The 14,139-nt window shown below is 41.4% G+C and overlaps 1 protein-coding gene across 4 annotated transcripts in view; it reads left to right on the forward strand.

Moving 5' to 3' along the window:
• The first annotated feature begins 355 nt into the window (after nucleotides 1–355).
• The window catches only part of CLSTN1 (calsyntenin 1), a 91,142-nt gene continuing 77,358 nt past the window's right edge, over nucleotides 356–14,139 (forward strand). For all 4 annotated transcript variants that reach the window (XM_027843859.1, XM_027843861.1, XM_027843860.1 and 1 more), the window contains exon 1: nucleotides 356–509. In XM_027843859.1, the coding sequence (XP_027699660.1) occupies nucleotides 362–509 (148 nt within the window). In that variant the 5' untranslated portion in view covers nucleotides 356–361. The remainder of the gene's footprint in view (nucleotides 510–14,139) is intronic.

Here is a 14,139-nt window from a genome sequence, read left to right on the forward strand (position 1 = left end):
GGGGAGCCCGGGCTGCGGCTGGTGGGGGCGGGGGGGACGCCGCCATCTTAGAGCCGCGGCTCAGGCCCAGGGAGGCGGGGAGGGAGCGCGGGGGCGCGCGCGCGGGGCGCATCGTCACGGCGACGGCGGCAGCGGCGGCGGCGGCAGCGGCAGCAGCGGCTCCTCCGGCGGGACCTCGCCCTCGCCCCGAGAAGGAGCCCGAGTCCGAGCCTGAGTCCGAGCCCGAACCGGCGCTGCGTTCGCCCCCCTCGGCCTCCTCCGCCGCAGCCCGCGGGCGGCCCATGGTCGGCGTTTGAGCCGCCGCCGCCTCAGCCCGTCCCCCGACGCTCGGCTCGGCCCGGCCCGGCCGGGAGCCCCCGAGATGCTGCCGAAGCAGCCGCCGGAGCCGCCGCAGCCGCAGCCGCAGCCGCAGCCGCCCCGCCGCTGCCGCTCCCTGCCCGCCGTCTCCGCCTGGCTCGTGACGGCCGCCGCGGTGCTAGGGCTCTGCGGCGGGGGCTGGGCGGTGCGAGGTGAGCGCGGGCCTGGCCCGGTGGGTGGGGGGGTGGGAGGGAAGGGGGAAGGGGACGTGCACCTGGAGGGGCCTCCCCCCCCCCCCCCCCCCGCGTGCACCTGGTGGGCCGGGGGCTGGGGGCGCGGGCCGGGGGGGGGGGGGGGGGGGCGGGGCGAGGGGGCGGGCCCGCCGGGGGGGGGGGGAGATGGCGGGGGGGGGCCCCCCCTTCCCCATCTTCCACCCCGCCCCCTCCTCTGGGGCTGTGTATGTGAGTGTGCGAGTGAATGTGTAAGGGGACAAGACTGAAGAGAGTAATGATGCTAAGGCAGGTCCGGAGCCATGAGTGTGCAAGGGGACGAGACTAATGAGAGTAAGGATGAGCCATGAGTGTGAGTGAGTGTAGGGGAACAAGACTGATGAGAGTAATGATGCTAAGGCAGGTTCGGAGCCGTGAGTGTGAGCTGCGCCTGAGTGTGCAAGGGGATGCGACTAATGAGAGGAAAGATGAGCCGTGAGTGTGTGTGGGGGGCCAAGACTGATGAGAGTACTGATGTTAAGGCAGGTTTGGAACCAGGAGGGTGAGTGTGTGCTGTGTGTGAGTGAGTGTGGAAAGGGGGCGAGGCTAATGGCAATAATGGTTCAGAGCCGTGAGTGTGCAAGGGGGCGACAATAATAATGCAAAGGTGGATTCGAAGCCGTGTGTGTGTGTGTGTGTATGTGTATGTGTGTGTGTGTGTATGTTTTGCTCGCCCTCCTGCCCCTCCCTGCCAGGTGCAGGTGCTTTGGGACGAGGAGAGTAGTTAGGCCCAAGGGCGGGGGGGGGGGCTGGGCGGGGGGTGGTGGGAGGGGTGGGGGGTGGTGGTTAATGGTTAAACCGCACCGAGGAAGATGGAGGGAGGGCGGGGGAGGCTCGAGCCCTTTCTGTAACCTCCCGGTCCACATTGACCGGGGTGGGGGCCTGGGATGAGCCGCGTGGATACGAATGTTGCATGGATAAGATGCAGGGAGTGCGGGCAGACGGGTCAGGGTCGCGAGGTCTCTTCTGCACCTCTTCACCGGCCTGGCCGGGCACTGTTCTTCTGTCTTCCGGGTCAGCTTTTCTACCAGGGCCCGTTAGAGATGCATTATTGGGTTTTAGATCTGGCCTTATATTGATTAGAATTAGCTGGATGCATACATCCAAAACATTTTTTTTCTTAAATTGGGTTCTTATATAATAGCCATTCACTGCTCCCCCACATTTCCTTAAAAGATCTCCATTCCCTCCGGCAAATCGAACTCCACTTCCCCCAACCCTTTAAAGGTCGTTTGCTTTCTAATTAATAGACGGATATGGGTTGTAATGTGTTGCCAAAAAAAGAGAAAAGGTTGAAGTCATGAGTAAGGTCGACAGCTATGGACTTGTCCTTCATTGGAAAATTCCCCAGCTTTCCTTCTCCCTCCCCGTTCCCCCCCCCAACTGCTTGGTGCAGTTTTTTGCTGGTGATATTTTGGATTGTGGAAGAGCTTAGATTGCTTGATTCCCTGAGATTGTGGAACCAAAATTATTTTAAAGATAATGTGGCAAATAGCATTTCTTTTTTAGTTGATTATTTGGTTTTTGAACCTTTAGCACCGAACCTTTTAAATGTTCCATCCTTTTTTTAATATTGATTGATCTTGCAAAGGGAAAGCTTACTTACGCATTGCAGATATACCACTGAATACATCTTGGAATGGCAAACATCTTTTTGGCTGTGGAGCAAAGTAATCCAGATGTATTCTGTAGAAAGTACTTTAAATTGATGCTTCTGATTCTGGAATAGCTGTTAAAAGTGGAGGAGGAATTTTTTGGATGTTTTAAAAAGTGAATTGAATTGCAAGCTATCAGGCTTATAAATTCTTTTTTTCTTTTCTTCTGGGGCTTGACTTATTGGGTGTAGTGTGTAATGTTCACAAATTAAATGGCAGAGGAGACAAAATGCATCTTTTGTTTCATGTTCTCATAACATTGAAAATTTATAAACTGCACTTTTTATTCACATCACGTCTCAAACATTGTTGACTGTCGTATTCAAATTTTGTCGACTAAGTATCTCATTTTTCTTCAGTTAACAATATAGATTAGAAAAAGAAGTTATATTAAAACTAAGTTTTAAATGTTAGGCACAGACTTGAGAGCCTAACCAATATCCTGTTTTATTTTTAGTTCTCTTGGGAAATATTTTACAGAATTTTTTACCTAAGGATACTGTATTTAAATATTAGGGCTTATTGTCAACCTTGGGAAAGATTATGAATGTAAATTGGCATTTTTTTTGGTTATAATTGTTGTTTTAGTGATATGATTTTTGGTTTCCTAAAACACATTTTTTCTTAAGGAGTTTGCTTACTCACTCCCCTTTTCCATAAATTAGTTGCTGTGGCTGTAGAGATATAGTTTGATACGCATTTCCTTTCTTGAGCATTTTAATTACTGTGGGCTTGAAGACTAGAAATACTATGAAATTATATTCACAGAATTATATAATCTAATAGTTTGAAGGGGCCATCTAAGTCTACCCTGCACAAATGGTTATCCAGCTTTTGCTTGAAGACCTCTGTTTTGCTCAGAGACCCTGATACTTGCAGAAGCTGCCCATTCCTCTAGTAGAGAGTTGTCATTATGAGTACATTTTTGCGTACAGCTCGGATCTTAACATACGCATGGCTCCTACTAATGCCCTCTTCCCCGTAACAGCCCTCGGAATCCTTGAATTCATTTCAACTCAAGGAACATTAATTGCATATGGTATACTATTCTCCGAGGCCCCAAGGTCAAGATCTAAACTGTAGCTACCCTTGACCAGGAGCTAACATTCTGTTGGGAGGATACAACATGTACTTCATTGAAGATAGAGCTATCCCCCTGATCCTTTTTAGGTCCTCTCATCAGTCTGCTCACTCCTTTATGGTCCCTCTCCAGTTTATCTTCCTCTCTTAACGTTATGGAAATGTGGCCTGATCTGAAGTCTGTAGTATCCCACATATGGTCTGATTCAGGACACCCTGCTCCCGCCTCCCCCAATTATACTTTCACTGTGGTCCTAAGACTGTGTTAGCTTTTAGGGCTTTGTTGTAACCAGTGTTCTGCGTAATTCTCCAGCTTTTCTTAGTCTTCAAAAAGGACAAATCACTTGGTCTGCCTGGTTGCCTTCTTCAGCTTGTGTTAGGAGGCGAATGCCTTGTGAAATGTTAATAAAAGCAAATCACACACAATCTTGTTTCTAGCATGGTTTTTATATTTACGAGTATACTTTGTGATGACTTCCTAATGTCGAAAATAAAAGAGCATTATTTCTAGTGACATCTGAACTTTTCATCTTCGAGAATCTGTGTAACCTTCTGAACAGCTCTTGTGGTTGGAGCAGTGCAGCTACTTGATTAATTTAGTTTCTAAACTATTGATGCTAGGCCTGTCACCATATGACAAAATGCTGAACAGAAGGGTGGACTGAATATTAAAATACTGTACTTTAAAAAGTATTTGTCATTTTATGAAGAATTTTAAACGTCAGTTTTAGTTGTAATTGTGGTTTTGAAAAAAAACAATTGTCTTCTATAGTTACTGAGCTGTGAATTACACAGTTTGTAGATAAGACATATCCTGGACCTAAGTTCCCAGTATTTCCTAGCATGTTTTGGTGTTTAAGAAAGTATTATTATCCTAAGGAAAACATTCTCATTAAGTATAGCCACATACCATGTTCAGTTAGGATGATAGTAATAGTAGTGGCTCATATCTATATGATGCTTCTGTGTTGGTGAAGGTCTTTCTTCACTTCAACTCTCGGGGACGTAAGGAAGCAGCAGTAATAAGCACTGCTTGGTAGTACCATTTTATAGCTGAGTGGCCCCCTTGTTAGTGGGCCCATTTTACAGCTTTGGAAACTGAAGCATAGAGAAGGTCAAGTGACTTGTTAATGGTCACACTGCTTAGTGTCAGTGGAGATTATATCCTCAGTCTCCTGACTTAAGTTCATTTCTTTTTATCATACTCTGATGCCCCTCTTAAATTGTTTAATAAATGCTTGATGATTAGTTATCAGTGGTTCTTATTTTTTTTCAGTGTCAGAATTCTTTGCTTTTAATTAAAACTTTAGGGGAACCTTGGCAGAAAATCTTTAGAGGAAAATCTTAAAGAAATGCCTACTATAAATGGTTCCAAATAACAAAACTGATTAAAAAAACTCATGATTTTTTTTGCCCCCAAATAAAAATAATACAAACCACTTGTTGTGAATAGTGTGATCACTACAAATAAGTGCTTTGTAACTAGGAACAATATTAGATATGATAGATGGCCTGGTAAATGATGCTTCACAGCAATTTGCATTTTTCCTTTATATTTAAGCCAGTATTTTTTAGGGGGTGAGTTCATCCCATTTTCCCCTGTGAAGTTCTGGTTGTGTTTTAAAACATGCTGTGTTCTGTTTATAAATGCCTCTAGATTTTATAATCACAAAACAATTTTTAAAAATTGGTAGCACAAGATGATTGGCATTCAAACCAGACTCCTTGTGTTTGTTTTATAATCAAAGGCTTAGTTGTTAACAATATTACCTTTTTAGCTCCTCAGACTTCTTGTTTGTATCCAGTAGTTTATGATGGAAGTTATCATAAAATTGATTATAGAAGGCAGAAAGAAAAGAAAAGCTTAGATATTCAGATGGATCTATGATCTCATCTGTGTAAGGATTCTTTCCAAAGATACAAGTTGCAAGCCACCTGCCTGCCTGTCCTAGGGAACTCTTGTCCGTGTCGTCTCACATTCTCACAGCTGATGTATTGGAGGCCTTTCTCCCTTTCTCTTTAAGTCAGAGGGATACAAATGTGGTGGTGACCTACCCATCTTCTCCCCATACATTTCTTTATTATCTCACTTGTTCTCCATCCACTTCTCTTTTGCCTTTGAGTGATTTTTAGTTTCATTTCTTTGGAGATCAATATTCCTTAACTTGCAGAAATACAACTTTAAAAAATGACCTTTAACCCATAAGACAAAGCAAAAGCAAAAAAACTCAAGCCCAAACTACGTTATTTTTCAGGCTCTCTGCTGAGAAAATCAGTTATGCAACATAAATTATTTGGCACTTTTGGTGATTGGTTCTAGTCAGAATGACTGTTGCATGCTCCAGAATTCTTTGCATTTGCTGAACACATACATTGTATGTGACTGATAGCAAAGTTGACAGATTTGCTGTGTGTACTTATCTGACCTGACAACTCTTTTCTTCATTGAACCTCTTGGACTGCTTTGCAAAACTTCAGGGTTTTTTAGGGTGCAGTTCGAGCAATGATGGTTTAGGAGATGGGCTTTCCTTTTATATCATAGTTCTCCCACCCAACCCTGTGCCCCATTTTAGAGGATACAGGTCAGGCTGGAAGTGGTGATGAGAATTTGGACTAGAAGGGGATGGAGTGGAGAGAGATTGCGGTAGAATTAGCAAAACTTGGCAACTGGCTTGTAGTGGGAGTGAATGAGAGTTAAAAGTCTTATAGGTTTTGAAGTTGGTTGATGGGTAAAATGATTGACAGAAGTAGGGAAGCAAGAATGGAAGAGGGGTGGATTTAGGGGGGAAGATAGTGAGTTTTGTTTTGTCTGCGATGAGTTTACGGTACCTATGGAACATCCAGGTGGAGGACTGGAACATAGATGAGAGGTGACTGTTGGTTATGAGATTTGGAAATCATCTGAATAGAGATGATGATGATGATGAGGATGAAGAAAAAGAAGGTGAGCATTTATTAAGCACCTCTTATGTTCTAGGCACTGTTTGTAAGTGCTTTACAAATATGATCTCATTTGATCCTTACAACAATCTTGGGGAAGCGGGGAAGGTATTGTTATTGTACCTATTTTACAGATGAGGAACCTGAGGCAAACAGGTTATATGACTTGCCCAAGGCCACACAGGTAGAATATGTGTGAGGTTGATTTGAACTCAGACCTTTCTGACTCCAAGCCTAGGACTCTTGAGCACTGTGCCACCTTTCTGCCTGTTTGGATCCGTAGGTGCTCATGAGTTCATCTCATTGGTCATTTTTTACTGCACAATAATATTCCATTTCATTCATATACCACAGTTTTTTTTTTTCTTTAGCGCTTTCCTTGTCAGTTGGTGCCCACATTGTTTCCAATTCTTCTACTCCTGAGAGTGGTGCTCTGAACATTTCTGTATAGCGTTGGACTTTGTGGCACTTACATCCTTGCCCAGTAGTGGGGTATGCTGTTAACAGTATGGAGAGTTCAGTCTCTTTTCTTGTATGATGATTTCACAACTGATGATCAGAATTATAGCTTACCCATTGGCCATTCCCATTTTTGGTCATCTTTACCAGTTTTCATCTGAGTTAAAACCTCAGAGTTTTGAGTTGGATTTCTCTTACTTTTAGTGATTTGCAGCATGTTTTCATGCGGTCATTTATAATTGGTAATTCTTTTTGAAAAGTCTTTTTGTCTTTTGACTACTTCTTTACCTGAGAATGGCTCTATTTCTATCTGATGACTAGAATTGACATTTTGAGTGATAGCTGCCTGGTTTCTCCTTGCTTAGGGTACATTCTTTGTTTCAAACCATGTCAGAGATGAGGAATCCTTCTTCACAAGAAGGCCATCAGACAGCTATAGTGCATAATGGGAAAATAAAAAAGATATTGAACAGAAAAGTGATTGCATTCATAAAAAAGTGAACCAAAAATGCTCCATGATTTCATTTACTCAAACTCTTAACAGTTTGCTTCTTGTCCTGTTTTTAATAATGCCCTCATGTCGGTCACAAGTGAACTAAGGATTCAGTGTTTCATTTGATCACTTGAAGACATTTGTCTTCAGTTTAAATGGATATTCCAAGCGTATGTCTGTCATCTCTAATTGCAGGAGGCAGCTCCTTTGGGTTTGGTTCCCACCTGGGCTCTTAGAACAGGAAAGGAAAGAGTGAGCTGGGTTTGCAGAGTTAAGTGGAAATGCATCATAGCCCTTGTTATGGCAGTTAAGAAAAAACATAGTATTGACAATGATGGGAAAACCAAAAATTTTTCCCCACTGCTGAGCCTGTATATGTTTGTCATTATCCTGTTTGTCATTATCCGAATGGTGTCCTTATTTGTTTGTTTGTAAGAATATGTGGGAGAGGCTACTGGGGACCAAAAGTTCACTATTTCTCTTTAAACAGTGAAATGGTGTAATGAGAAGAGCATGTCCTTGGTCAGAAACACTGGGTTCCAGTCATAGCTTGTGGAACTGGGCAAGCCATCTTAGTTGGGGGGTCTCCTTCATGTACTTATCTGTAAAGTGAAGATGATCATGCTATGCATCGGTTGCCCTATAGGGCTTTAGTGAGGGAAGAGCTGGAGAAACCAAATATAGCCCTGTGGTGTATACGTGGTGAAAGTCAAAGGTACAACTTGTGCAGACAGCAAGCCACTTGAACTTCCTTTTGGAAATTCTAATATAAGCTTCTGTAAATTGGTAAGAGTCTATTAAATTAAGAGCTGAATGGGATTGCAGAATTAGGGGTGGTAAGCCCTAAAGATCCTTTAGCCTTCAGAGTCACATACGGGGAATAATCCTGTCTTCTTTCATTAGTAAATGTGCATATTTCAGAGATTTCTGTAGCTCTCTAGATTCATTATTGAAGACAGAACATCTTCCAGCTTATTCAGAAATGCTTCTTTAATTCCAGTTACCTCATGTTACATAGAAACAGTAACTTTGAGAAAATCTTAATGGAAGATACAGACATTAATACTGCACTTAATGTGGGTTTTTTTTTCAAGCAATATTTTCTTGTTCTTATTAACATGATTTGTTTGATGCTGGAGACAATGGTAAAGAAACAAAGTAATTATGATTGATATTGAATGTTGGCAATCTAATACTGTATAGTGAAATCTTAATCAGAAATTTTTTTCTTTATTTTAGGAGAAAAAGGCAAGGAGGAGAATATGATAAGAATCTTTTGGAAAAAGCAACTTCCAAGAGTCAGTATTGTATTCTATGTATCAGTAGATCATCAGGCATTTGTTAAATACTTAGTATGTTCCTGCCCTCAAAGAGTTTACATTCTATAGAGATGGAGGAATGATATCATGTTAACATGTACCTATATATTTTTCCTCATATACATGTATATATTAAATACAAGTGTATTTATAATACTCCACATTAATTTTTTAATCATAATCTTGACCCTGAGGTGCTATAAGATTAAATTGACTATTAATTTTAGAAAAAAAATTTTATTGCTACAATGGAATTTCTGATAAACCTTTAGTGAAACAGAAAATAACTAGAGCTGTCCATCCTAATGAGCAGTCTAAGTTTTTATAGTCTAATATCTTCTTGTACCTTGTATTTTCTAATGCTCTGACATCATATGTTAGTTTAATTTAAAGGATCAGCATTGCTGTTGGAAAAATTGGGATGCTTTGGAAAATTAATTTTGCATAGAGATTTTTGTTTATAAGGTGCTGGTTTCAGCTGGGTTTCAAGAACATGATTGACATCAATGAATAGATGTCCTATTTTAGCTAGTGGAACACAGCATTGGATGATATCTGTTTACCATATGGTCTGTTCTTGATGGTAGGAGGGGTAAGGGGGAAACTGAAGTAAGGATTTGTCAGAAGTGTTAACTGTCAGGGGATGAGACACACCCTTTTGGTCGGATCATTGTAGAATACTTTAGAAAGATTGCTTTTCTTGGCACAACATAGATGCCACCTCCTATGGGGAGCTTTTCTTGAGCCCTCCAGTTAGTGTCCTCTCCCTCAAAATGATGCTGTATTCATCTGTTTAGATGTTTTATCTCCTCAGCAGAAAGCACGGGACAGTTTTGGTTTTGTCTCATATTCTTGTAGTTTAACATGGTGCCTCCCACGTAGTACTAGGTGATAAATACCAGCTTATAGAATTGGATGCCATGTTCTGTTAAAGTGGTTTAAGATTGAATTAGTTTTTTAGGCGACCATTCCAGATTTTTGATTCTCCATGGAAGTTTTCACCTAAATGACTCACAAACTACATCTCCCCTTCCCTGTCTATACTTACACATTTGATTTTGAATTTACCCTTATTCAATTTCTTCTGCCTAAACTTACACCAGTTTCAGGACAGTGGACCCTTTTGGAGCCTGATGATGACATTCAGCATGTTAGCTACTCCTGGCTTTGTGTCAGCCACAGAATTGATAAGCATTTTGTCTGGAGTTTGTCTCTGGTAATTTAGGGATGTAGATGAAGATATATTTCCTTAAATGCCTTTGGCCAGTTATATGCATTTTTATCGTCATTTTGTACATACCATGGTTATTTACAACAGTCTATTTTTTCAATTACTTGCCTCAAAATGAACTTTTGTGGTATGACCTAGATCTAATTGCATTTCCGGCAGTGACCCTTGGGGTGGCAGGATATTGAATTTATCTTAGGACAGGACAACTAAAATGTTTCTTTATTCCTGTTGCAGATTAAATAGGGTGGATTATTTCTACTTAATTATATTGGAAGTAGACATTGAGTCCTCAGGAACAAGAACTCCTGGCTTTAAATCAGACACTGGGGATGTGGAGTATTTAAAAACACTAGATAGTTTAGAAGGCATTAATAGTTGATGATTTTTTATTATACTGAATAGTTGATTTTTTTGTGTGTGTTTAGCTTTTTGGGGGTCTGTGATTTAATTGGTTTAGAAACTCTCTGTGAGGAAATTTCCTCTATCAACTGCCCTTTAATTTACAGTCTTAGAAAAGTTCCTTAGGGCATTGAGAGGTTGTACCCTAGGGTCACACAGTGACAGTTATGTGGCAGATTGTATTTAAACCCAGGTCTTCCTGAGGGTGAAGCTGAGGCTGGTTCTTTTTCCACTAATCTTGTTTAGTTAGTTAAATGTAGGATGAGCATTTTGCAAAAGGGGCTTTTATGATCTTATTTCTTATATTTGAGCTACTTGAAATGTGCCTTCTTTCATATGAATATTAATGTGTTTTTGAGATCTTCCCGTTATCTTTCTTTTTCTTTATATAGTACTTTAATTTTAAGTTACTTATAATTTTTAAAAAGTTAATTATTTAGGAATAATTCATGTAGAATGAAACCTACAGTTGAAGGGACTTTGAGAGTGATTTGTATGAGTTCTTCTATTTATGACACTCAATCAATAAACATTCAATGAGTGCCTACTCGATGCCTGGCACTGTGCTAGGTGCTGGGGATGTGAAAGACAAAAATGGATCATGGCCTGCTGTCAGGATGCTTGTATTCTATTGTTGAGAAATAGGTACTGCCGTAACTATATGAAGTAAATACAAGCTTATTTTTTGGTGGAGGTTCCAGTAGCTGGGGGGCATCAGGAAGGAAGTGGTTCTTCAGCTGAGTTCTGAAGGAAACTAGGAATTCTAAGAGATGGCAGGGGGGAAGGAGGGTATTCCAGGCATCAGGCCCAGACTATGCAAAGGTGCAGAGGTGGGAGATAAAATGTCAATGGAAGACCCTCAAGGCCACTTTGGCTCGATATTACAGTGTGCAAAGGGCAGTAACATATACTGGAATGAGAGTTTGGAATCATGTCATAAAAGGCTTTGGTGCCAAACAAAGGTATTTGTGTTTGATCCTAAAGGCAGTAGGGAGATTGGGCAGAGTTTATTGAGCTAGAGAGTGATGTCTGTCACCTGACTTTAGGAATATCACTGGCAGCTGTGGAGAATGGACTGTATATGCAAAGGGATGTTTAAAAGTTTGCTACTGTACTCTGAAATGAAGAATGTAATGCTTTTTCAATTAACTTATTTTAGACATAGTTGAGGACCGTGATGAATTTCTGTGTAAAGTATGAATGGACAGAAATTACTCCATATCAGTCCCTGCCCTCAAGGAGCTTATGTGGTGTATATGAGAGAGAAATGAGATTACAACAAATACATTAGTAAATTATATACAAAGTAATACAAGGTAATCTCAAAAGTGAGAAAGGACTGACCATTAGAGTCATCAGGAAAGGCCTGACCTGCACTTTGAAGAAAGCTAGGGATTCTGCAAGATAAAAATGGAAGAGTATAGTTCAGAAATGATGGACACGGCTAGCATGGACAAACAAAATTAAATCAGTGTGACTGGAGCAGAGAGTGTATGAAGGTGAATTAGGTGAAACAACACTGGAAAGGTAGGCGGGAGCCAGATTGTGGAAGGCTTTAAATGCCAGACTGAGAATTGTGTATTTTCTCTTAGGGGTACTTGGGAGCCATTGGAGATTTGGGGGTGGGGCAGTGATAAGGTCAGATCTGTGTTTTAGGAATATTTGTTTGGTAGCTGTCTGAAGGATGAATTGGAGACTGAAAGGAGACTGAAAGACTGAAAGGTGATCAATTGGGGGAGATTGAAATAGCCCACCCAAGAGATGAGGAAGATCTTACCTGGGTCAGAGCCCATGTAAATAGAAGAGTGCTGAAGTGGGAGAGCTCCTGGAGGTAGAAGTGTCTTGTTAGCCGATTGGATGGGGAGAGTGTGGAGGGAAAGGGAAAAAGCCAAGGGTGGTTCCCAGGTTATAAACTGAGGTTGCTAGGTAACTTTCTGTTGAGGGTTGTGAGGAAGGTTGGGGGAAGGATAAGTGGTTTATTTTGTACCCGAGTTTTAGAAGAGCAGAGGACTTCCCTTCAGGTATAGAGAGATGTCCAATAGGCCGTTGGTAACAATAGGGCTGGAGTTCAGGAGAGATTAGGGGTAGAGTCATCTCTGTTGTGATGATAATGACCCATGGGAATTGAGGAGGTACCATGGGTAGAGCATATGTAGCACTATTATTTACTATTTAGTTAAAGCCCTGACAAGTTTTCTGTGTAAAGCTGTCACTTTGTTAACTTCCCTTTGCTCACGTTTCCTAATAGGATAGATGATAATAATAGTGATTAGCATTTTTATGTCCCAGTAGCCTCTAGGATGTGAGGACAAATCTCAGATATAGGATAATTGTATCCCATGGTGATATCTATCACTCATCTTGAGGAGAAAGGCTTGCAAATGGTTGACTGTGACCACTCGCACCTGTCAGGACATGTACTGTGTTAGGCTTATGGAGTAAAGCTTTTAAAATACAAGCTAAGTGGTTGAAATCCTTATCCACTCCTTCATTCATTTTGTCACTAGTTTTAAACAATTAGAAATACCTAATAAAATTAATTGGACCCATCTGAAAATCATCTCCTGGCTCTGTTCACCACTGTGGTAAAATTATTGAAAGAGTAGTAAATGATGAAAAAGCCTTCAGCAACAGAGCTACTTAGATGGATAGTCTTTGTCTGGAACCATGCCAGTTGCAAGATGCGTTGATAATAATAGCTAGCACTTTAAGGTTTGTAAAGCACTTTTCATGTTAACTCATTCGATCCTTACAACAACCTAGGGAGGTAGGTGCTAGTCTCCCCATTTTACAGATGAAGGAACTGAGGGGTATTTTGACTTGCCCAGGGTCACTCAGCTACTAAGTGTCTGAGGCAGATTTTGAACTCAGGGCTTCCTGACTCCAAGTCCGAAACTCAATTCAGTGCGCCACCTAGCTGCTGTTATTAAATGGACAATCTTTTGGCTAAGAAGTTGACTGTATATCTTACACTCTGACTTCAGCTTTGTTTGAAAGTACAGAGTTGTTTGCATGTTATCTTCCCCATTAGACTGTGAGCTTCTTGAGAGCAGGGGCTGCTTTTGCCTTACTTTGTATCCCTAGGGCTTAACAGTAGGTGCTTCCTAAGTGCTTATTGACTTTCCATTTGGTAATTATTCATAGCTCTTATAAAAGGCATTTTCATTTAGCAAAGGTTTAAACAAACTCCGTCTCAAAGTGCCTGAAATTTTTTTGCTTCTTAATTAATAGTCATTTAATAAGATTCTTCTAAGAATCTTAGAATAGTATAAGTCTTAGAATAGGATATAAATATTCATTTGATTGTGGAAACTTAGCCTGGAGAAGACTTTGAGCTGTCTACAAATGTATTAAGGGATGTCATTGTGAAGATGGACTAGCTTGCTCTACGTCACCCCAGAGGTCAAGAATAGACAGCCAGTGGGTAGAAGTGGTATTACAGAGAGACATATTTAGACTCTATAGCTTAAGGGTGATATTCTTAACAATTAGAGCTGGCCAGAAGTGGAATGGATTGCTTTGAGAGGCTTTGAGTGGGTCACCTTTCACAGTGATCCAAGTGAAAACTGGATGACCATTTGTGGATAAGGCAAAGAAGATTGCTGTCAGGTCTAGATGGGACTTTTAGGTCCTTTTTAACCCTGATTCTTTACAATTTGGGGAGTAGATGGTTTAAATGTGTAGCATCACAAACAGACTTCCTACCGGCTATCCTGTGTGAAGATTTTTCTTATTTAGGGTCTTCCCTTTTTTTCCCACTGCCCTGACTCATCAGTTATCCACAGTTCATTTTCAGGCATCTTCTTGAATACAACAGAAACTATTTTGTTGTGAGTGTGAGGATGGTAGGAGCCCATGAACTCCATACCAGTCAATCAACAAGAATTTGTTACACACTTACTATGTGCCAGGCACTATGTTAAATTCTGGGGATATAAAGAAAGGCAAAAACAATCCCTGTCCTCAAGGAGCTTCCATTCTAATGTTATACAGAGCA

This window comes from Vombatus ursinus, unplaced genomic scaffold (assembly GCF_900497805.2).
Source record: "Vombatus ursinus unplaced genomic scaffold, bare-nosed wombat genome assembly UNPS02014932.1, whole genome shotgun sequence".
In the NCBI taxonomy this organism is placed as follows: Eukaryota; Metazoa; Chordata; class Mammalia; order Diprotodontia; family Vombatidae; genus Vombatus; species Vombatus ursinus.